The sequence below is a fragment of the Ammospiza nelsoni genome, chromosome 6 (genome assembly GCF_027579445.1).
Source record: "Ammospiza nelsoni isolate bAmmNel1 chromosome 6, bAmmNel1.pri, whole genome shotgun sequence".
Classification (NCBI taxonomy): Eukaryota; Metazoa; Chordata; class Aves; order Passeriformes; family Passerellidae; genus Ammospiza; species Ammospiza nelsoni.
In genome coordinates, this window is record NC_080638.1 from 11,873,123 (window position 1) to 11,894,706 (window position 21,584).

The window sequence follows — 21,584 nt, forward strand, 5'->3', positions numbered from 1 at the left end:
GGGGAGGACAGTTGTACCCATGTGGTTGATGCTGCTGAGGACCCCTGCAATGGCCTCCTGCAAACTGAGAACCCACCACAACCATCTAGTTTTGTGCTTTGGGAAGAGAGAAGAGATTTGTGGTGCTGGTGGGAACAGGGAACTGGGAGTAGGGGGAAGGAGGGAGGGAGGGAGGGGTGCACTCCCAAATTGCAGCAGGGATGCAGCCACCAAAAGCAACCCATGGATGTGTTTAATTTCAAACTAATAAACGGTTTTAGGGCTTAATGTGTGTCTGCGCACACTTTGTGGGGTTGGAAAGGCTTTGAGCTGGCTGAGGCTGCTCCCTGACCTCAGGCCTTGGTGCTGGGTGAGAATGGATTTGCTCCTTGCCCAGAGGCCGGTGGGATTCCGCTGTGCTGGTCCCACTGCTTCACCCACGGGCCCACACCAGTGTTGCAGCGCTGGCTTCTGACTTCTTGATCCTGAGCTGGAGCAGAGGTGGGTGGATATTCACCAACACTTTCCTTTTTTAATAGCAGGAAGGCTTTTCCTCCTGTCTGAGTCAGTGGAAAGGATTTCCCCGGGTTTCCCCCGTCGTAGCCTTGGCTGCACTTGTCTGCCTCAAAGGAGCATGTGAAAACCCAGAGGAGTGGCTCTCTGTGGCTGTGCTGCTTTCCTGGGAAGGGCCAGGAGACCTTCCTTCTTGCAGGAAAATGTGCCTGAAGCGTAGCCCCATGTGTATATCCAAGTGTGAGCTGGAAAAAGGAGAACTTTTGTGGTTCACCTCATCCTCTCTCACCACAGCGCCCGCCAGCTGGCATCACCGCAGTCAGTCCCCACCTGTTCCCCCTTTTCCTTCCCTTCATTTTTTCCTCTCTTTTGGATCTTGTCTAATGGTTTCTCACCACGAACGCCTCTGGCAGGCACTCAGCAGGATGGGCAGTGCCTGGGAAACAGGTTTGTCCAGAGCGGAGCTCCACCACCTGCCCGGGATGAGCTGCCTGCAGGCTGAGGTGGACCATGGACTGGGGGATTTCCTTTGCTGCCAAACCTGGGGCACAGGGGCAATTTGTACATTTCTCCCGAACCAGGTAAGTCCAGGTGTTTCATATACAAGGAAATCAGTGTTAGGTGTGTCTGAGCACAGGAGCACAAAAGGGATGAGACCAGTCTGTCACCAATATCCTGCCATTCAGGGCTGTCCTGGGAAGCTGTTTATGGGGCTCTGTGGGAGAACAAGCTCAGGAATGTTTTTCTGGCCTGCTGGGAAGGGCCAGCACTGACTGCTCCAGTCTGAGGGTTGCACAGGGTTGTGCACGTCACAGCAGGGGCAGCTAGGCAGCTGGGAGAGCTGGGGTGCAGGAGATGGGGTTACAGCCCACGTGCCCTCAGACATGAGGCAATTTTGGGCTTTGAAACAATTTTTGTGTGTCATGGGTCACGGGCAAGAGCAGCCCAGGGGGCCACTTCCTGAAGAAGCTCTTGGGCCACATTTCTATGACACAGCACATGGAGCAGTTTCCCTGTGACCCACCAGCACCCTGAGTCTCTCACTGGCAGGCAGCGACTGGGGGGTCCCCACAAGGATGCGACACCAGGGGCTCCCCGGGCTGCAGACCTGGTTAGGGGTATGGGGGGGCTGCAGGGTGGGGGTACAGGGACATTGGGAGGGTTCCCAGGGGAGCAGGGTGGGGGTATGGGGAGAGTGGAGACACGGGATGCAGGACAGGGATACGGGGACAGTGTGGACCCGGGATGCAGCACAGGGATACCGGGACAGTGGGGAAGCGGGATGCAGCACAGGGATACCGGGACAGTGGGGAAGCGGGATGCAGCACAGGGATACCGGGACAGTGGGAGGTGCCGGGGTGCGGGATGGGGGTACCGGGACAGACGCGGGATGGGTCCCTCGCCCCCCGCGGGTCGCTCGGTGCCACCGGGGCGGGGCGCGCTGACGTGGCGCGGTGCCGCCCCCGGCCCGGGGCGCTCGGTGCGGGCGGGGCCGGGCGGAGCGGGCCGGGAGCGGCGCCGCGGGTGCGCGCAGGGGCGAGCGAGGGGCGGCCCGGCCGTGCGCGGCTCCGGCCCCGGGCGGGGGCGGGCAGAGCCCTGCGCCGCGCCGAGCATGCGAGAGCCGCCGGGGCGGGCGGCAGCGGCGCAGCCAGCCGGGGCCGCGGCCGGGGCGGCGGAGCCATGCTGCTGGCCTCGGCCGTGGTGGTGTGGGAATGGCTGAACGAGCACGGGCGCTGGCGGCCCTACAGCCCGGCCGTCAGCCACCACATCGAGGCGGTGGCCCGCGCCGGGCCGCGGGCGGGCGGCAGCGTGGTGCTGGGCCAGGCCGACAGCCGCCTGGCGCCCTACATCATCGACCTGCAGTCCATGCACCAGTTCCGCCAGGACACCGGTGAGTCGGCCCCGCGGCCCGGCCCCGCGCGGCGGCACGGCCGGCCCGGCGGGCGGGAGGGGGGTATCGGTGTCCCCGCTCCGGGGCCGTGCGGGGCTGCACCGAGCGGCGCTGCCGGGCCCCGCCGTGCCGATCCCGCCGTGATGCCAGCTCGCCCGTGTCCTCACACCCGATCCGCAGGTCCTCGCCCTGCCCTCGCTGCCCGTCCTGCCCGCGCATCCCTGGTCCCCCCCAGGGTCGTGCTGCCCGCCCTGCTCGCTGCTGCAGGGCCCTGTTGCACCCACCCCATCCTTCTCCCTTCAGGAGAGCTCGTCTCCTGCACACCCTTCCAGGGCCGTGCCTGGCTCCCTCTGTGCTAGATCTGAGCTGCCATCGACCTAGAGCTGGATGGCACTTGGGTGACAGATCCTGCATCCCGGGGGGATGGCAGCCCCAGGGCAGGGACACAAGCAGGTGCAGGGATACTCGGGGAGGGCACGGGCAGGTGGGTGAGTCCCAGCTGTCTGTCCCCCACCTCCTGGGCTTGTCTGGGATGTGGGGCACAAGCATCCACGGCAGGGCGTTAAAACGGGGGGTTGTGATCCCCAACACCCCTGTGATGGCCAGCGTGCTTTGTCCCTGGGGTGCAGCAGAGCGCCAGACACCCTCCTTTGTCCCTCTTTCCCCAGCAGCCCTGGGGGCTGGCGGCGACCCTCCCCTGCCCGTGGGTGTGGGGACAAGGGACCTCTGCGAGCAGGGTGGCTGGGGGCCAGCTTCTGATGGCTATTGTTGCCCAGGGTGGAGGACTGAAAGGGAGATTGTTCTGTCTCTCCCTGGGTTGCTGGGGATGTTGGTATTTTGGGTCATTAAACAGCTCTGATTTGGGGGGGTCGCGACCCTGGCAGGCCCTGAATAGCTATTGTTCCCTTTCTTCCCCTGTTGAATGGGAGGCCGGCTGGCGGCGAGGGACTGGGGGAACACACAGCATTCCCACACTGCTGCCTGGGGACCGCCAGATGCCGCATGCCGCCACCAGATTAGGATAAATCACTGCCCCGCTCCCCTCGGCTTTTCTGCCCCGGGTGCCCCTTGGCAGGACAGGGCGGGTGGCTTGGCTTGGCTGGGGTGTAGCTGCACCCCGTGTCCCTTTGGCAGGGTGCTGATAAACACCTTTTCCTTGTTATCCCACTCGTGTCCCTGTGGGACCTGCGGTGGCGGCTGTTCTCCGCCGAGAGGTGGGGGTGAGAAGGGACTGAAATTCTTGGAGGCTTTGCAGGACACGTGGTGAAAAGCCGAAGCAGCAGACTTGTTATTGCTTCTCTTTGAGTGCTTTCTTGTTCCTCACGCTGGGCTGAGCCATGGGGATCTGCAGAGGGACCTGGAGGCAGTGGTGCTTGTCCCACCTGTTACCAGACATCTCTGGGCATCAGTGACACGCTCAGGATGGGACCCCAGTACCATGCACACCCAGCCCTGCCCTGCTGTGAGACATCCCAAAGAGGAAGCCTTTCTCCTCATTGTAGGAGTTCCCAAAATTTGTGTCCATGCTTCGAATGCATCCTTGTTGATTGGGAGTGGTGGGAAAGGAAACGCTTAGCCAAAATAAGCATGCAAGGCACAAAGCCTTGGTGCTTTGTGCTCTCGTCCCACTCCTGATGTTTGCTGATGGGGCAGCGGGAGTTGGGCACAGGGCCCCACTCAAACTCCTTAGCTTGGTCTCACAGGGATTTTCCCTGTGAGGAAAATCAGTTGCCACAGTTGGGGTTTTCACTGGGGCCGGTTTGGCAGGTGCAGATGGTGGGGCTGGCACAAGCCCCGCTCCCCTGCGTGCGTGAGGACCTGCATGTGTCACTGCTTGGGGCTTGGAGCTGCCCCTCTAATCTTTTATTCACCTGTTCCAGCCCAGAGCTGGGAGGGAGACAGGCACTGCCGGGCTCAGGTGCCCTAATGCCTGGTTTCATCAGGCTCCCATGGGAGGTCCCCAGGAGCAGGCTGGAGCAGCCAAGCTTGTGGTTCTGTGTTTCCCCACCAGGGCTGAGTGGCTCCGTGCTTGGCCTGTGGGGCAGTGGGAGTGAAATCTGCCCTTCCCTTCAGCCCAGTTGCACTAGGGTGCACCCCCAGGCTGTGGGGTGTAGGAGCTCCCTGCCCTCTGGGGAAACTGAGGCACACGGGTCTCCTGGCAGGGTGGGGACAGCAGCAGAGCCGGAAAGCCGTGCTGTCCCCGTGTGGAATGGCACCGGTGGGGCAGGTCGGGGTGGTTTTGCTGCCTGCCCACGGGTGGCTGCTGGCGCCAGGGTCTGATGGCATCTGTCGCCCTCCCTCAGGCACCATCCGGCCCGTCCGGCGCAGCTACTACGACCCGTCCTCAGCGCCGGGCAAGGGCGTCGTCTGGGAGTGGGAGAATGACAGCGGCACGTGGACTCCCTACGACATGGACGTGGGCATCACCATCCAGCGCGCCTACGAGAAGCAGCACCCCTGGGTGGACCTGAGCGCCATCGGCTTCTGCTACGTCATCGACTTCGCCACCATGGGCCAGATCAACCGGCAGACCCAGCGCAAGCGCCGCGTCCGCCGCCGTCTCGACATGGTCTACCCGCTGGTGTCGGGCACGCTGCCCAAGTCGCAATCGTGGCCGGCCAGCCCTGGGGCGGCGACGGCCCCGCCGGTGCCCGCCTGCACGTGTCCCCAGTGCCTGCTGGTCATGAGCGTCAAAGCCGCCGCCGCCGCCGGCCCCGGCACCTCCACGCTGCAGCCCCGCAAGGCCGCCCCCGCCAAGCCGCCGCCCGCCCCCAAGCCCGCGGTGCCCGCGGCGGGGCCCAAGCCCCCGGACGGCGTGGCCGCGGTGCGCGGCTCGCTGAAGCCGCTGGCGGCGCAGGGGGGCCGGCGGCAGGCGGCCAGCACGCCCGCCCTGAGCTCGGCCGGCGCCTCGGGCAGCCCCCCCGGCAGCGCGGGCGGCGGCAAAGGCTCCCGGGCCAGCCTGGGCACCCTGAACCGCAGCCACCTGCAGCGCCTCGCCATCGCCCAGTCCCGCGTGCTCATCGCCTCCGGGTGAGTCCCGCGGGGTGCCGGGCTGCAGAAAGGGACGGCACAGACTTTTCCCCCTCCCCAGGGCAGGCTGCAGCCCTCACTGCAGGGGTCTGTCACCGCTGAGCGTGGTGGGAGACCCTCGGTGGTGCCCAGCCTCCCGTGGAGGGTAGTGGGTTCTGCTGGGCCCCTTGCCTTCCCCACAGGTGCCTGGGGACCAGAGCAGGGATGGGTTGGCTCCTGCATCTCAATGAACAGGCTGAGGCTGCTCTTTCTCTTGGAGTCGGGGGTTGGGTGGGGGACTGCGAAAGGCCCAAAGAAAAGCCATTCAGGCCCCATGAGAAGGGGTCCCTCCAGACCCCACCCTCCAAAGACATTTTTTTGTGATGGGGTGGACATTTAATGGGCCTGTTTCTCCCCTTTGTCTGGCTCTGCCATCAGCCTTCTGTCACAGCCTGGCCCCTTTCCTTTCCCTCTCCATTCTCCCCCTTCCCTCAGCTCCTGACCTGCTGGGAAACTTTCCCATGGAAGAGAGCCCCAAGGGGAGGGGGAAAGAGCTGTGGCAGTGACGTGGCTGTAGGAGAAAAGAGGAAAAGAAACAACAGACTGGCCCGGGGAGCTGTGACAAAAAGGGGCCATGAATGGAGATGCAGTCAGGGTTTCTAAAGCGCCAGAGAAAAGGCGGTGGTGGGGCAAGGAGGGGCATGTTGCCCTGTCGGGGGGATTCTCTTTTTCCAGCCAGGGCCTGTGCAGTTGCTCGGGCAACTGTTGTGTAGCCCCTGGGCCCTGTGGGGACTTGGGTGCCTCCTGCCTGTCCTGATGTGGTCTGTGCTGGCTCCCCTCAGGGTCCCCACTGTCCCTGTGAAGAACCTCACTGGCTCCAGCCCTGTCAACCCAGCACTGGCAGGTGAGGATGGGACCACAGCAGGTGCTGCTTCCCCCAGGGTGGGAGGACAAACAGCCCCCGTGGGGCAGGTTTTGGGGAGCCTCTGGGTTTCAGGGTGTTTTCCTCAGTGCCATTCGCTCCCTCCTTGAGCAGGGATCACGGGGATCCTCATGAGCGCGGCCGGGCTGCCCGTGTGCCTGACCCGGCCCCCCAAGCTGGTGCTGCACCCCCCGCCCGTCAGCAAGAGCGAGATCCAGTCCATCCCCGGCATCTCCCACTCCTGCCGCAAGACCACCAAGAAACAGGCCAAGAAGGGTAAGAGAGACTGTCCCTCCTCCCCTTCTTGGTTCCCCTGTGCCCCCATCCCTTCTGCTGCCCCTGGCAGTGGATTTCTCCCATCCTTTGACCCTCGCTGTCCCGCAGGTAAAACCCCGGAGGAGGTGCTGAAGAAATACCTGCAGAAGGTGCGGCATCCGCCCGATGAGGTGCGAGCAGCAGGGCTGTGCCAGGGCCTTTGCCCTGGGATGAGGGGCTAGGGATACACACAATGCCACACTGTATGGCTCTGCCCTGTCCCTGGAGGGGGCTGTGTGCTGCGTGCGTGGCCCCTGCAGGGTGACCTGGGTGACAGCAGGGCAGCCATCAGCGCCCATCCCTCTGATTCCTGTCCTCCCCCTGGCACAGGACTGCACCATCTGCATGGAGCGCCTCTCTGCCCCCTCTGGCTACAAGGGGCCCCAGCCGGCCGTCAAGCCTGACCTCGTGGGGAAGCTGGTCAAGTGCAGCCACGTCTTCCACCTCCACTGCCTGGTGGCCATGTACAACAACGGCAACAAGGTGAGAGCCTGCAGCCCCAGGGACCCCGGCTCAGCCACCTCTGCTGAGCTCCACGAGCTCTCCGTGGGACAGAGCTCCAGCCTGGCTGCCCTGAAGGACTCCTGAGCTTCCACCCTGACTCAGAGTTTAATTTTTATCAGCAGCAAGCACTTGGGGACTGCTAAATCAGAACTCAGGGTTGTGTGGGTGTGTTTCCCCCACTATGCCCAGATTTTTGTGCTTGTTTTCCTTGCCAGGGTGGACTTTGATCCCTGCATGTTTGAGCAGAGCTACCTGGAATTTGGTGCCAGGCAGTGCTTCTCCAGCCACGGGAGAGTTTTTGCAAATACCCCTCGTGCTTGACATTCCCTGGAAAATGCCTTGTTTGGAGATTGTCAATATTTTTTATATTTCCCTCTTTGAAAAAACAAAGCAAAACAAAGCACCAATTCAGAGCTAGGGAAAGCAATGAGGACTGGAAAACTGAGGGGGAAGAGAAAGGCAGACCTCAGGTTTTTGGCTGAAGTTGGATAGTGTATTCTCCCAGCCCTACCCCAGGTTCTTGAGAGTTTTTGAAATTATGTTTTTCTCAATTAAAACAATGTTCAGTGCTGCTCAGGGACTCAGTGCCTGGCGTGGCTCAGTGCTGGAGATTCTGGTTTCAGCATGTCCTCCTTTTTCCACTCTCAGGATGGGAGTCTGCAGTGTCCCACCTGCAAAACCATCTATGGGGTGAAGACAGGGACGCAGCCTCCCGGGAAGATGGAATATCACATCATCCCCCACGCGCTGCCCGGCCACGCCGACTGCAAAACCATCCGCATAATCTACAACATCCCCCCGGGGGTGCAGGTGGGTCTGGGGGGGCCACCTGGGGGGGCTGGCAGCCCCTGTCACAGCTCTGTCATCCCCAGGTCCCGCTGCAGCTCGTGCCTTGGCTCAGGAGCTGCTTGTCTGTAAGGGTGTTGTGGGAGGTCTGGGGTGTACCTGCATGAAAGTGCTGTCCCTGTCTGCTTGGTGGCAGAGGAATGGTGGCCATCAGTGCCCACCAAGGCTTGGGGAGTTGCCCTGTGCCCAGAGATTGCTTTTGAGCTCCAGAAGGGTTTTCTTTTCCCCTCCACATCGCAGGGACCAGAGCATCCAAACCCTGGGAAGAGCTTCACGGCCCGTGGCTTCCCCCGGCACTGCTACCTGCCAGACAGCGAGAAGGGCAGGAAGGTGAGGCGTGCCCGGGTGGGAAAAGCAAACATGGCTTAAGCAGGGGAATGTGGGTGGAGGCTTAGCCCACAGCCCATCCAGCAGGCTCTGCAGGAGCCCCGTGACCTTCCCCTGCAGGCTCGGCAGCGCAGTCCCTCTGTTCTGGCTGGGGCAGGAGGCTGTGCTGGGGTGCTCCAGGAGGCCTTGCCTGTGGGCTGCCCGTGTGGCCGTGCCTGCTTTGCTGCCTGCCCCATTCCTGGCCTCCACAGGTACTGAAGTTGCTGCTGGTGGCCTGGGACCGGCGCCTGATCTTCGCCATCGGGACCTCCAGCACCACGGGCGAGTCAGACACGGTGATCTGGAACGAGATCCACCACAAGACAGAGTTCGGCTCCAACCTCACCGGCCACGGCTACCCCGACATCAACTACCTGGACAATGTCCTGGCCGAGCTGGCAGCCCAGGGCATCACTGAGGAGAGCCTGGCACAGGAGAAGGACTGAGACTGTGGCGAGGAGGCAAGGAAAGGGTTGCCTGTGCCGGCACCCACCAGGATAAAGCTGCTGGAGATATCTGCCTGGGGGCTTTTCAGGGCACACCTGCAGCCCCCTGCTCCCAGTGGCAGCCACGCAGTGCCCCAGGCTGGCTGGGAATGTGGGAGAAGGTCCTTTTGGCCGTCCCCTTCACTCCTGCAGGGCGGGAACATCCCCATACACAGCTGTGGGGCTTCAGGCTGGCTTGGCCGCCCCTCTGGATGGTGTTCTGTCCTCACTGTCACTGTGCTGAGGGCTTGGGGAGTGCCAGGCTCCCCTCTCTCTCCTCATCTGTGCCAGTCCCAGCCTGACCCAACACCCCTGCCACCCACCTGGGGCTGGCACCTGGCTTGGGGTGGGATCTGAGGCCACAGGAATCCCCCTTGCTCTGCCTCGTCCCTCTGACGTTTGTCTGTCCGTTCGTTCTGTCCAGTACCTCCCCACTGGTCTCCTTGTCTGTGGAGGCTGGGGGGCCTGGGCTGCCTCAGCTGCCCCCAGCCCTGCCCCCTGCTCCTCTTGGCTGTGTCTGAGCTGTGCCCTGCAGGGTCCCCGTGTCCCTCTGCATGCCAGGGAGGGGCTGGTGGGTGGTAGGAAGTGTGTGTGGGAGGGGACAGTGACATGCCACCTCCCGCAGTGGGTTCCTTGAACTGTTCGTATGGGGGCGTCCCCACGTTGGAATTTCTATATACCTCGTGTTTTGGGGTTTTGTCGTATATATGTACATATAGGGGGGCATCTGGGGAGGCAGCCTGGGAGAACGTGGTGCTGCAGCCGAGCTGGGGCTGGGCACAGTGGTGCTTGGGGTTGGGACAGGGGCTGTGGGGCCCCCCACCCCGACAGGGCTCTGCTCCATGGGAGGGCTGTCACTTGTGGGTCCCCATGGGGCCAGGTGCAGGTGGGGTAAGAAGTGTCCCCCTTCCTGCCCTTGGGGAGGTCTGCAGGGGAAGGTGCTTGCTGAGGTGTTGGCATGGGCTGGGCCAGGAGGGTGGTGTGGGTAGGAGAGTGTGGGTGATGGGGGAAGTGTGTTCCAAGGCTCCGGGGGTCCCTGTCAGCCCCCTGGGTGACTGGGCCTTGGAGAGCCCAGGTGGAAGGTGTCCCTCCCCAGGGCAGGGCTTATGAAAGGGAGTCTGTGGGGTCCCTTCCATCCCAAACCAGGGTTCACGGGGCCTCTCAGAGCCACCTGTGCCGGGTGCTGGGGGCTCCCTGGCCCCCTGTGCTGGTGGGAGGGGGGCCCATCCTGCTGTGCATCGTTCTGTTGTCGTTGCTGTTTTCCTCTCCGTGGCCTGGAGGGTCCGTCACCCCCGCGGCCACCCCAGGAGGGGCTGGGGGTCAATAAAGCGGATGGCAGGGGACTCTGGCGGTCCCTGCACGGCCTGGCCTCTCCGTTGTCTTCTGTCAGTCATCTGTGTGGCCAGGCGAGCCAGGGGCGCTGTGGGCAGGGCCAGGCACCCCGAGTCCCCCTGATTTCCCTTTGCACCCATCTGTGCCCAGCCGCCCTCAGCGTGGGTTGTTATCTTCTACCTCAAGGGAGAAACCCTCTTTCCCCAGGCACACGCCCCTGTTTGGGTGGCTCTCAGCCGTGTGATTTCTCCTCCACTGCACGCCCTGGGTTTTCCCCAGTGCAGACAAAGCCTGTCTGGAGCTATGCAAAACCCTCTGGGCGACAGGGGGGAGGGTCCCCCACCTCCGCGGTGCCAGCCCGATGGCTCTTACTGTGAGTAAGTCTTTCCACAACGTGACTTTTTTTCCTTTTTTTAATGCTCTGTTGACTACACGATGAGTTGCTGGCTGAAATAAAACTGCTCCGTGCCTCTCTGCATGCGTGTGTATATCTATCCCGATAGATATACATGGAGATAGGAGTTGCAGCTTGCAGCATGCAGGATTTGGGAGACAGCCCTCCCCGGGGCCCCTCCGCGCCTGCCTTTTCCTGTGGGTTTGGGGATTTGGGCCCCAGGGGAGGGGGCACTCAGGGCACCGTCCCCTCCATCTCCTCCTGCTGGTACCCCTCGCCCACACTCAGCACCGTGCTGTGCTCGGGGCTGCCGGGGGCCGGGCTGTCCCCCGTGCCCAGCTCGCGGTACCCCCTGGCCCTGTAGCGCCGGTGGCCGTACCAGGCTGTCCCCAGGCCGGTGGCCAGCCCGGCCAGCACGGCCACGGTGACTCCGGCCACCTCTCCCCCTGACAGCCCCCGGGCCCCGACCATGTCGGCCGCGTGCCGCGCCTCCTCGGGCCGTGCCAGCCGCCACACGTGGCTCTGGCCGTCCCTCACCCAGGCGCTGTCCCCGTCCCGCACCAGCAGCGTGTCCACGGCCGGCAGGTTGGCGGGGGGCCGGCTGAAGGGGGGCAGGCGGGCGGGCGGCAGCGAGCCCCCGGTGAGGAGCCCGGCCTGGACGCAGAACTGCACCTGGCAGCTGTCGCTGATGAGTGCCAGGTGCTGGCTGAAGCCCGGGGGACAGCCCTTGGCGTGGGCGCCCTCAGCCGTGCCCCGGGGCTGCCCGGCCAGGGGGTTCCCGGCCTGGCAGCTGAAGAAGCCCCCGAAGGGCACCGCGTACGCGGCCCCCGCCTCGTAATCCTGGCTCACGCACACTCTGAGCTCGCCGAAGAGCTTCAGTGGGAAGAACCCCGAGGGACAGGACAGGGCTCCGGTGATGGGGTTGGCGCCGTGGGTGCTGAACAGCCCCCCAAAGAGGTACCCCGAGTTCGGAGGCACTTGCCCGCTCGCGGCGCACCAGTAGGCGCTGAACTGCACCCGGGAGAGCCAGAAGACGTCCTGGCACTCGCGGTGGCAGAAGATGCCCAGGGTGCACTTGTTGTGGCACTCCAGGTGGCTGTGACCCTCCTCCCGCTCCTGCACGCCCAGCAGCACCAGGGTGTAGGCGGTGGGGCAGGAGAAGGCCCCGGTGAGGGGGTTTCTCTGCTCCAGCGCCTGGCACAGCGCGCCAGTGTCGGGACCGCCCAGGCCCACGCACTCCTGGAAGACTCCCCCGAAGGTGAAGTTGGCCATGGTGCCCTTGCAGGAGCCGTCGTCAGTGTTGGCGTGGAAGTTGAAGTTGGGCGAGGAGGGGTCGGTGCAGCCCGGGGCGGTGTTGAAGGTGTAGTAGCGGCGGATGGCGAGCTCCACGCGCCGGGCCAGCCTCCGCACCGTGGGTGCCGGCAGCTCTGGCAGCGTGCTCGGCTTGATGAAAAAGTACAGGGGCAGCCCTGAGCGGTCCAGGGCCACCAGCTGGTTTTGAATCCTCTCCTGCCACGTCTTCAGGGTGATGCCCGGGTAAAAGGGGGCCCCACCGATGCTCTCCACCCTGGAGTTGGTGCGGTTGTCCAGGTACTGCTTGGTGAAGCCTGAGCTGACGTCCAGGGATTCCTTGGTTCCCACATTGACGATGCTGTGGAAAGCCACGCCGGCCGAGGCAGTGACAGAGCTCCGTGTGGCCCAGCTGTCCTTCAGGAAGGTAGCTTTGATCTGGTCCTCCTGCACCAGGGTGGCTCCTGCATCCACGGAGGTGATGGTGTGGGTGCCGTAGTTGAGCACCAGCACCTCGGCCAGGAAATCGGCCATCTGGGTCTGGTTGTTCTCCAGGTGGCTGGCAATGGTCAGCAGCTGCTTCTTGAAGGCCCTGTCCAGGGCCGCCTCGGGGTCGATCTTGGCTGTGTAAACCAGGTTCCTGACCTGCACCCGGGTGGTGACAGCCTTGTCTCTCACCTGGTGGGTCTTGGTGCGGTGGAAGTCGCTGGAGAATTTGCCGTTGATGGAGGAGAAGAGGGACAGCTCCAGGTTGATGGAGGCAGAGGTGATGCTCTGGTAATCTTTCCAGGATTCGATGATTTCGGAGTTGGTGTCCAGGTTGCTCTGCTTGCGGGGGATGGTGAAGATCTCGTCTGGGATGAGGTAAGATCCATCTTCTGTGGTCTTGCACTGTGAGTAGCCCAGGTTGATGACTCTGCCCATATCCAAATTCCTGAGGTTATCCCAGCCGCCCCCCGGCAGAACTTCCAGACGTGAGAGGTTTAAGGTCTTTCTGCACACCCCAAACCCCGAAGAGGACGAGAGTTCCTGGGGCTGCTCAGCCCCTGTCACCCACGCCAGCAGTGCCCAGGTGAGCGAGGCCCCCCTGAGCCCCCAGCCCATGGCCGAGCCGCTCTGGGCACTCACCAGTCGGAGCAGAGGGACCGGAGCTGGGTAAACGAGCTGGCTGAGGGAATTGACGAAAGGGAAAGGAGAAGTGAGAACTGAGGCATGTGAGAAATGACAGAGGGGAAACTGAGACCAGGGGGTGGGGAGCAGGAAGGTGTCTGTCCCTCCCTCTGCCCCACCAGGGACTCTCTGCAGCCTCCTCTGCCCCACTCCCATCCTTCCCCCAGGGTCTGCAGTGTCACCAGCCGGGGACAGCACCTCCTGCTCGGGAATGCTGAGCCACAGGTGCTGAGGGCTCGGATCCAGCTCTGCCCAGCTGCTGCCTGGCTGGGCTGCGGATTCAGCAGCACAGGGCAGGTGGTGCAAGTTTTGGGGAATAAACAGTAAAGGAAGTTTCTGCTGTGGAAACGGTGACTCTTTCCATACAGACAGATTCACTTCCCTTGGTTTTGCTCCTGAGTTCCTCTTTGCAGGACACTTCTGCCTGGGAGGAGGCTGGCATGACAGCTGTGATGGAGGCACAGGGCCTGTAAGTGCCTGTGTTTTTTGGGGAGGATAATGCCAGGACAGGGGGGTGAAGAGATAACAGGAATGCCATTGTGTTGGGGAAGATCAAACAGGAAAGCTTTATTAATATGATTGCCTGGAAAAAGATTTTGAGAATATAGAAACTTTAGGTGAGATTGAAATGAAAGCAAGCTTTGAGGTACCTTAGTTACTAAACAACTGGAAAACAATGGTATGGCCAGCTGAAGCTAATCCCCTTTTGATGAAACAATACCCTCTGCTTGCAGACAGCTCCAAGGGTCAGAGCAGACCCTGCAGCTTGGCAGAAGGGGCCGAAAGGGGAGTTTTTAGGGTTTAAAAGAGTAGTTTTTAGGGTTTTAAATGTAACACAGTATGGTAATGTATTGATTCTTATAGGCTGGATGTAAATGCTATAGGATTTGTATATTGTACTAGATTGGTTAGTGAGAATTAGAATATTCAACACAGAAGAAGATTTATTGTATTGTAGCAGGCACCTCGCTCTCTCTCTCTCTCATCCTCTCTCCCCCTCTCTTCTCTCGGGCCTGCTCCGAGCTGTGGCTGGCAGCTCCCAGCAGGGCCCTGCACTTGCAATAAACCCCAAATTCCACGCCCTGGCTGCAGAGATCTCTCATGTCCGTCCATCCTGACTGTCTGTCCTACCCCCCCTGATGCTCCTCCAGGGATGTTCTTGCTGTCTCCAGCCCCTGGAGTAGCTGGAGAACCCTTGTGCAGGGATTCTCATCTGCACGAGGATGTGCAGCCTGTGTGGGCACCTCACCTAAAACCTGCCCACGGTGCCATGGAGGCAGGGGAATGTCACAGCTTCCCCCCAACACTCTGAGGTGCTGCTCTGGGTTAACCAATTCCTGCCTGGCTTCCAGTGGTGAGGTTCCCATCAGTCCCATGGATTCTCTCCTGGGCAGGGCAGATGGCAGAGGGCCCTGCTAGCAGTGTGACACCAAAAACCCCACAGCCCAGGGTGACCAGGGATTTTGGGGATGGAGAGTTTAATGGTATCAGCTGGCAGCTGTGCCACTCAATTGATGCAAAAGGAAACCCAAGACTTCTCCAGAGGGACTGGTTTTCCTGGGTATGTGTAAACACAGACACCTTTTAACCATCAAGTAAGTGAGGTGTGGGGCTGTGTTCCCAGTTTACTTTTTAAATTTCTAGGTTTTATTTCTGCTTCCCTGGCTGGGGGAATTCATGAAAGGGAAAAGAGAAGTGAGAACTGATGTGCAGGAGCAGTGCAGGGGCTGGAGCTGCCGGGTGGCTCTGGGAGCACAGATTCCATCACGGCCCAGCCGTGTCTGGGAAGGCCTAGGGAAGGGATCAGACGTCTCCTGGAATGAGGAATCCTCTGCCTGGAGTGGAGGGGGAACGTGGTGAGGGCTGAGGGGGAAGAGGAGACACCACCCTTGGGGACACTTCCTGTGCCATGGGGCGGCTGCCAGCCTGTGGGACAGGAGCTGGGGGGCTTCCAACACTTTGGGGGGCTGCCCTGCCCTCGATTCCCCCCCTTTTTTGGGTAATGTCCGTGTGCTTCTTATGGAAGCACTGAGCTGCTGGCCAGGGCACTTGCACTGGTTTTGTGCCTCCTCTGGGGGTGAGGAAAAAGAGAAGTGTGTGAGTCTGTGGGGTGATGGTGTCATTTGGGGCACCTCAATGTCTGTGGTGGGGGAGCTGGTGAGTGGGGATGAGGGGGAAACAGGTGGGATATTCCCAAAAAGGGAGGTTATAGCCCCAAAATGCCTGAAAATTCATTTGTGTGTAGAACAGTAGAAAATATAAAGAGTCTTTTTTATATATAGAAAAAAACCACTATTTATTTCAAGATAAATCTGCTGTGTTATAGATTGGATTTCAGACTGTTAAGAAAATTAATCCACAAACATCAGAGTTTTATGTCCAAAAGGAGACAGAGGAGTCCTTTCTGGCTTTATTTGAATAAAGGGTGAGGCCATGAGGCATTCCCCTGGGATCTCTCAAATTTTTGGAGGACACAGCCTCCCTTTTTATCCTAATTTCCCGGCTGCATTTCCCTTCTCTCTTTCTCCATTGGCTGAGGTACTTGGGAGGTACAGACTTCCCAATACACCTGATACCAAAGACTTCCCTCTAATGTACAACCCTCCCTTTTAATTTTTAATTCTTACGGAATTTAGGAGCTTTTCTTCCCCATTGTTTCTTTCATCTCTCAATGTCTAATTTCGTTTATCAGCAAACCTAAGGCTTATTTGTAAAAGAAAATATCTTTTTCCATTCATCAATCAGTATAATCCTTCCCATTGTTTCTTTTATCTTCCAGAGCTAGTTTTATCTACCAGCAGACCCACAGCTTGTTTTTAAAGATAAATCTGCCATTCCTCTCAAGACTGTAAAAAATTCTGACTATGGATCCATAGGGCTTGAAAATAAAAATACAATGTTTTAGGTATATAAATGAAACAATAAAGGGCTTGAAAAAGTTAGAGAAGATTATCTGTATGAAGGAACTACAAACAGCTCTGTGTACGCGGAGCTCGTTCTCCCTGCTCCCGCTGGAACAGGCGAAATCCGGGATCTGGGATTGACTGAAATTGGGATTTATGGGCACCCCTAAAACCGCTGCGCATGCGCGGTGGCAGCTACAGCCTCAGTGCTGCCGTCTTGTGGACACACCCGGTACTGCAGCTCCGAGCGCGCCGGGCGCTTCCCGCGGCTCCGCCGGCACCGGGACCGGGACATGGAGCTGGGCCGGGACCGAGACCGGGACAACGATGGGGACTGGCAGTGCGATGCCGCGGGACCCTTGGCCGGGGCCGCTCCCGGCAGGAACCGCAGCTGTTGTGCCGGAGCGCAGGCGCGGAGCCGGGAGCTGCAATGGCGGAGCCCGGGGAGCGGCGGGGCCGCGCCGGGGGCACCGGGGGCGGCTGCGGCGGGCTCGGAGGTGAGCGGGGAGCGGGGACAGCCCCGGGCGGGGAACGGGGACGGGCCGGAGCGACCGGGGGAAATGGGGGAGTCGGTGTCCCGATGATTGGATCCGAGTTACCGGGGAGGGCTCGGCGTGGCAGGGGAGGGAAAGCTGGTTAAAGGGCAAAGATACAGAGGAACAAGTGTTGTGAGCCCCCCTTGCTATCTGACAGAGCAAACCTTCCAGTAATCCCAGTACATCTCTCTGAGGGACTCTGGGATCATAAGGACTTCCAGGAAAGGAAAACAAGCACAGAGACGAGGGAATAGTCTACTGGTTAATAATGATTTGATGGGTGTAGGAATGATTCTTGTATGTTTCACACTCCTCTTTTAACTCCTGGAATATTTTTAAAGTTATTCCTTTGAAAAAATGAATTTGAGAATTTAAATCTGAGAGGAAATGGTGCAAAGTAAATGCATGGAGAGATTATGGAATCCCCAAATGGTTTGGGTGGGAAGGATCACCTCATTCCATCCCCTGCCATTCCATCCGCAGCCCAGGGTGCTCCAAGCCCCATCCAGCCTGGCTTGGACAATTCCAGGGATGGAGCAGCCAGGATTTCCCTGGGTTTATGGGCACAGGAGGGAGTTCCCAGCAGGAGCTGAGGCGTTTCCTTTGCTGTGCCAGCCCCAGCAGGGCTGTGGGAGGCAGAGGATGTGGGAGCAGGAGCTTTGCCCCTGCCCCGGGGGAGTCTCTGCTGTGCCAGCCCCAGCAGAGCAAACGTTTGTGGTTTCACATCCCGTTCCAAGGAGCTGCCGGGGCAGGAACGGGGATGGGCACGGAGCAGGGACGGTGCCAGGCGCAGGGTGACATCCAGAGGGTGCCACCAGCCCGTCCCTGCTGCCCAGGCCGGGCTGAGCAGGCTGGTGACCGTCCCTGTGTTTGCTCTGCAGGGTGAGGAAGCCAAGCCTGGCGAGGAGGAGGATGAGGAGGTGTGGGAGGATGGAGACAGCGGCCACCAAAGGCTGGGGAAGGCCCAGCTCCAGGTAGGAGATGCTGCCTTCCAAGGAGAGGGACTTGTCTGTCCCACTGGAATTTGGGGTGTGAGGCCAATGGAACAAAGGGGTTGATTCCATTTACTTATTCAGGTTCTCATGTGCCTTAGGAGGTATTTGTGGGAAGGTCATTTTAGTGAGTTTGCACTGGGTTTGAGAGAATGTGACCCCTGGGGCAGAAATCCCTGCACAGCTTCTGTGTCCCGCCATGAACAGTCCATGGGCTGGGCCTCCTTGTTTCCTCCTTCTCCAGGCTCTGGATGAAATCCTTCCTTTCCCGAGAGAGGGGAAAGCCAGCAGGATGTGAACCAGAGGTGCTGCTTCAGGAAAGCCCCTCCAGCCTGGGAAGGAGCTCCTGGCTCCAGACACGTTCCCAGTGCCCAGGAGCAGCAGGACCTGTGCTGTTCCCAGCAGGTGAGGCAGAGGTGTCCTCCCTCCCTCCCTCCCTCCCTCCCTCCTTCCCTTTGGCTTTTTGAGGGGTCTCTGGGGGTCTGAGGGAGAAGTTCTTTGTCACTCCAGGGCAGAATTAGCCCTGGTCCCACTAAAAGCAGGAGGGATCATTTTATCCCTGTTTTTGGATACACATTTTGTGTTTTCTCTCTGTTGCTGACACCGTGTGGTGAAGCAGCAGCTCCCAAATTTTCAGTGCTGCTCCCAGTTTTGTTCATAGCTGGTAAACAAGAAACAGTAATTTGCTGCCCTGTGGTGATTGGATTAAGGACAAGGCTTCCCTCTTTGATTAATATTCCAGAGAAAAGCTGCCAAGGAAGAAAGGAAGAGCTTTCCTTGGTGAAAACCTTCCCGGTCCCACGCTGGGTTTGCACACACAGGAGGCTCCATCCCTGCTGGAATACAGTCACAGCCCCAGATCAATGTGCCATTTAAGGTCTCACAGCCTGACCAGGACAATCTCCTGCCTCTGGACATGGAAAATCAGTTTTTCATTGTTACAGCACCAGCTCCAGGTAATTATGAAGTGGTGTAATGGTTTTTAAGTTGTGTACATGGAGGAAATTCACTGAGGCAGCCAACACTGCTCCGCCTTCATGGGTAACCCTGAGGGTCTGGGATCTTGATTTGTGGCTGTGAAATCTCCTCACAGAATCCTCTGAGGCTGAAACAAAGACAAGGAACTTTCTGAGATGGAATGAGCCAGAGCAAGTTGTTGTGGAGAAGGAAGATTAAAGATGGTAAGTGCTAAAACCTTTGTTCATCCTGACCTCTGTACTTGGCCTCTGTACCTGGGAATGGGTCAGCTCTGGAAATTTCCTGGAGACACTGGAGAATGATCCCTGGTCTGCTGAAAAGTGGGAAAACCCCACTGGCAATTGCAGCCCTTGAGGGAGGGCAAAAGGGGCAGGACCTCAGTCTGTGAGTGTGTGAGAAATAAGGGAGGGATAAATCTATGGATCATCCTGTACCTCAGGGCACCAGGAAAAGCCCCTGACCTAAAAACCTGAAGTGCTGTTCCACAGGAAGCCTGGGCATTGGGCTCACCCCAGCTTTCCTTCCAGAGCTGGAAGAACACCCCACAGTGTTGTTTGAGACATTCCTGACTGGAACTGGGGCCAACTGGGCACTTTCCTGTTTTCCTGTAGGATATGGGCTGTGACATGAATTGGCTCCAGCAGGGCCCAAGATCACTAGGAAGGGGACCTTCACCCACGCTCCCAAAAAGCTGAGAAGGAAGAACGCCTGCCTGCAGCTGGCTGCAGCTCCTGGAGCTCTGGGGTTTCTGGCACACTCAGGCACATGGGATAATGCCAGAATCATTAAAACCTTGGGAGTAATGTAATTAATACCACCCCTTGAGCTCCTGCCCATTGGCCACTGGCTGCAGATGGCTGTGGAAGTGATGGAGGCATCCAGGGAATGCTGATTGGTTTTCCCTCTCTTTGGCAATCTGGTCAGCAAAAATACTGATTGAGCTCTTCCAGCAGGGCAACATTTAAGCAAGAGGTGCTGAAAAGAATTGGAGTTTCTGATTTTAAGTCTCCAACCTTAAAGTCCTCTTTGGATTGTCACTGGTCCAATTTTCATGAACTGGTCACCGTGCCCAGGAGTGTCCAGTCCTGCTGGGAATGCACTGGACCAGGATGACATTTTCATTTGATGCTGGTAAAGACCCTCTGGGTGACCCCCAGTCACTGGAAAGACCGGATTGGGCTCCCATGGAACTAATTCCAGGTGTTCTGTTTTTGGGAATAGCACAGGAGCCGTTCCCTTGCCCCAGAGGAGCAGCAAGTGCCTCATATCCCCGGGATGGACCACAGAGAAAATAACAGGAATATGGAAATGCCCCACACTGGGATTTTGTGGTGCTCTGAATGACTTTTGGATTTATAATGTTAAAGGGGGGCTGTGGAATGGCTTCTCTCCTTTTTATTGCTATTGTTCTCACTGCTCTTGTTGCTATCACTGTTATGTGCTGTCATGACTATTAAATTATTATATTTGTCTTGGTTTGCATTATTAAAGTGTTCTGAGCTGGATTTTTGTCTCTGGTCTCTTCCCCATCACACTGGGGGTGAGGGAGCTGCTGCTGGGGCCCAGCTGGGTCTGCCCCTGGCCCAGGGCACTTCTGGGGGTTCCGAACGGAGGGACTGGGGCAGTTTTGGGGCTCACAGAGAGACACCCAGTGCTGCGATTTGGGGGCTCAAAACTGGGCTCATTTGGCCAGGTACAGAAAGAGACACCCAGGACTGGTTTGGGGGACTTGAAACCAAGGTGCCTCAGACAGCATTTGGGATCTCAGAGAGAACAAGTTCTGCATTTTAGAGGCGCAAAGCAGAGACCATGGCCTGTGTGTGGGAGGTCCTGAAACCGGGGTCACTCAGTGTTTGGGCTTCACCAAGAGAGATTTAAGTGCTGCATTTTGGGGGCCTGAGTGAAAGGCCAAAGGCCGCGTTTTGGTGCTCCGGGCGGCTCTTTCGGCCAGGGCCAGTCCGTGTCTCCGGGCTCCGAGCCCCGGGCACGGCCCGAAGCCGGGCTGCCTCGGCCGCAGCGGAGCTCCGGGGCAGGCGCCGAGCGCCACGGGCGGGGCAGGCGGCGGAGCCCCGGGGCCGCGTTCGGGGCTCGGCGCGGGCGGCCGGGAGGGGTTCGGGGCTGCGAACGGAGCCGGCGCGTCGGGCTGAGCGCGGCATCCCGGGACCGCCCGGGCCCGGCCCCAGCGTCCGTCCCGGAGCGGCTCCTGTCGGTGCCGGTGCCGGCCCCAAGCGCCCTCAGTGCTGCGGGGCCGGGACCCGCAGCCCGCCCGGCGGGGGAGAGGCGGCACCGCCCGGAGCCCCAGAGACACCGGCGGGACCCGGAGCCGAGGCCCCGGTCCCGGTGCCGCTCGCAGCCCCGGCCCGGCCCAGGTGAGAAGGGCGGGGCCGGGCAGCGACGGTCCCGCCGCCATCGCGGGCAGGGCGGGGCCCCGGGGCTCAGGGCCGGTCCCGGGATCAGGGGCGGTCCCAGGGCGGTCCCGGGAGGGGCCGGGCCCGGCTCAGGTGCGCGGGGCGGGGCCCAACTCAGGTGTGCGGGGCGGTGCCGGGCTCGGGGGCGGTGCCGGGGCTCAGGGGCGGTCCCGGGCGGGGCCGGGCCCGGCTCAGGTGTGCGGCCCCTCCCCTTCTGCCCCCCCCCACCCCCCTCTTCCCCCCGGGCCCCGGGCCGAGCCCCGTCCGGAGGAGGGGGCGGGGCCTGGAGGGGGGAGTGCCCCCTCCGCCCCACCCCCCTCCCAGGGACCCCCTCCTCCGGAGGGGGCCCTACCCCAACCCCCCCCCCCCCACCCCAACCCCCCTCCTCCCCGGGACCCCCTCCTGAGGAGGGGGCCCTTCCTAACACCCCCCCACCCCCCCCAACCGCCCCCCCCCCCCGGGGCCCCCCAGTGTGATGTAGGGACAGCCGGAACCCCGGCGCTGTCGGGCCGTGCTTTGCACTGCAATGGGGGGTCCCGCCGAGCGGGTCCGGCCCCGTGTGGGGGCTCCAGGGACAGCGGGGGCGCCGCTCCGGCCCTCTGGGCTTTATTGTGCGGCGCCCCGAGCCCCGCGGCTGCGGGGGAAAGAGGGAGAGGGGACAGAGGACGGGGACAGAGGGGGTGGTCGGGGTGGGTCAAGGATGGAGGGCAGGTGGGGGGCTCGGGGTGTGCAGGGGAGCAGGGAGGGGGGC

At 60.5% G+C, this 21,584-nt stretch overlaps 2 protein-coding genes and 1 long non-coding RNA gene across 4 annotated transcripts; 2 read left to right on the top strand and 1 right to left on the bottom strand.

Annotated features, from left to right (window-relative positions):
• Positions 1 to 2,149: 2,149 nt before the first annotated feature.
• On the top strand, positions 2,150 to 11,141 carry DTX4 (deltex E3 ubiquitin ligase 4). Of its 2 annotated transcripts, XR_009418634.1 has the most exons (10): positions 2,150 to 2,383; positions 4,687 to 5,413; positions 6,235 to 6,296; positions 6,429 to 6,590; positions 6,699 to 6,760; positions 6,960 to 7,112; positions 7,782 to 7,943; positions 8,220 to 8,309; positions 8,558 to 10,539; positions 11,010 to 11,141. XR_009418634.1 is itself a non-coding variant. In XM_059474657.1 (9 exons), exons 1-9 carry the CDS (start codon positions 2,173 to 2,175, stop codon positions 8,789 to 8,791), a joined length of 1,863 nt encoding a protein of 620 aa, XP_059330640.1. In that variant the 5' UTR covers positions 2,150 to 2,172; the 3' UTR covers positions 8,792 to 10,638. The 2 variants fall into 2 exon arrangements, 1 of the variants encoding a protein (XP_059330640.1); XM_059474657.1 differs by lacking the exon at positions 11,010 to 11,141 and having other exon boundaries at positions 8,558 to 10,638.
• On the bottom strand, positions 10,564 to 13,142 carry MPEG1 (macrophage expressed 1). The gene has a single exon (XM_059474656.1). The coding sequence runs from the start codon at positions 12,948 to 12,950 to the stop codon at positions 10,791 to 10,793; it is 2,160 nt and encodes a 719-aa protein (XP_059330639.1). The 5' UTR covers positions 12,951 to 13,142; the 3' UTR covers positions 10,564 to 10,790.
• A 4,197-nt stretch (positions 13,143 to 17,339) lies between these two features.
• On the top strand, positions 17,340 to 19,930 carry LOC132074747 (uncharacterized). Its single transcript, XR_009418647.1, has 5 exons — positions 17,340 to 17,429; positions 17,692 to 17,852; positions 18,190 to 18,403; positions 18,541 to 18,628; positions 19,037 to 19,930. It is a non-coding gene; the product is annotated as an uncharacterized LOC132074747 (long non-coding RNA).
• Positions 19,931 to 21,584: the final 1,654 nt, after the last annotated feature.

What these genes read in the sequence shown, in the direction of transcription:
- MPEG1 (XM_059474656.1), bottom strand. Translation starts at nt 12,950, where the DNA reads ATGGGCTGGGGGCTCAGGGGGGCCTCGCTCACCTGGGCACTGCTGGCG.
- DTX4 (XM_059474657.1), top strand. Translation starts at nt 2,173, where the DNA reads ATGCTGCTGGCCTCGGCCGTGGTGGTGTGGGAATGGCTGAACGAGCAC. An exon ending in TGTCAACCCAGCACTGGCAG is followed by an intron (nt 6,297 to 6,428) that starts GTGAGGATGGGA and finishes CTCCTTGAGCAG; the next exon opens with GGATCACGGGGATCCTCATG. An exon ending in ACATCCCCCCGGGGGTGCAG is followed by an intron (nt 7,944 to 8,219) that starts GTGGGTCTGGGG and finishes TCCACATCGCAG; the next exon opens with GGACCAGAGCATCCAAACCC.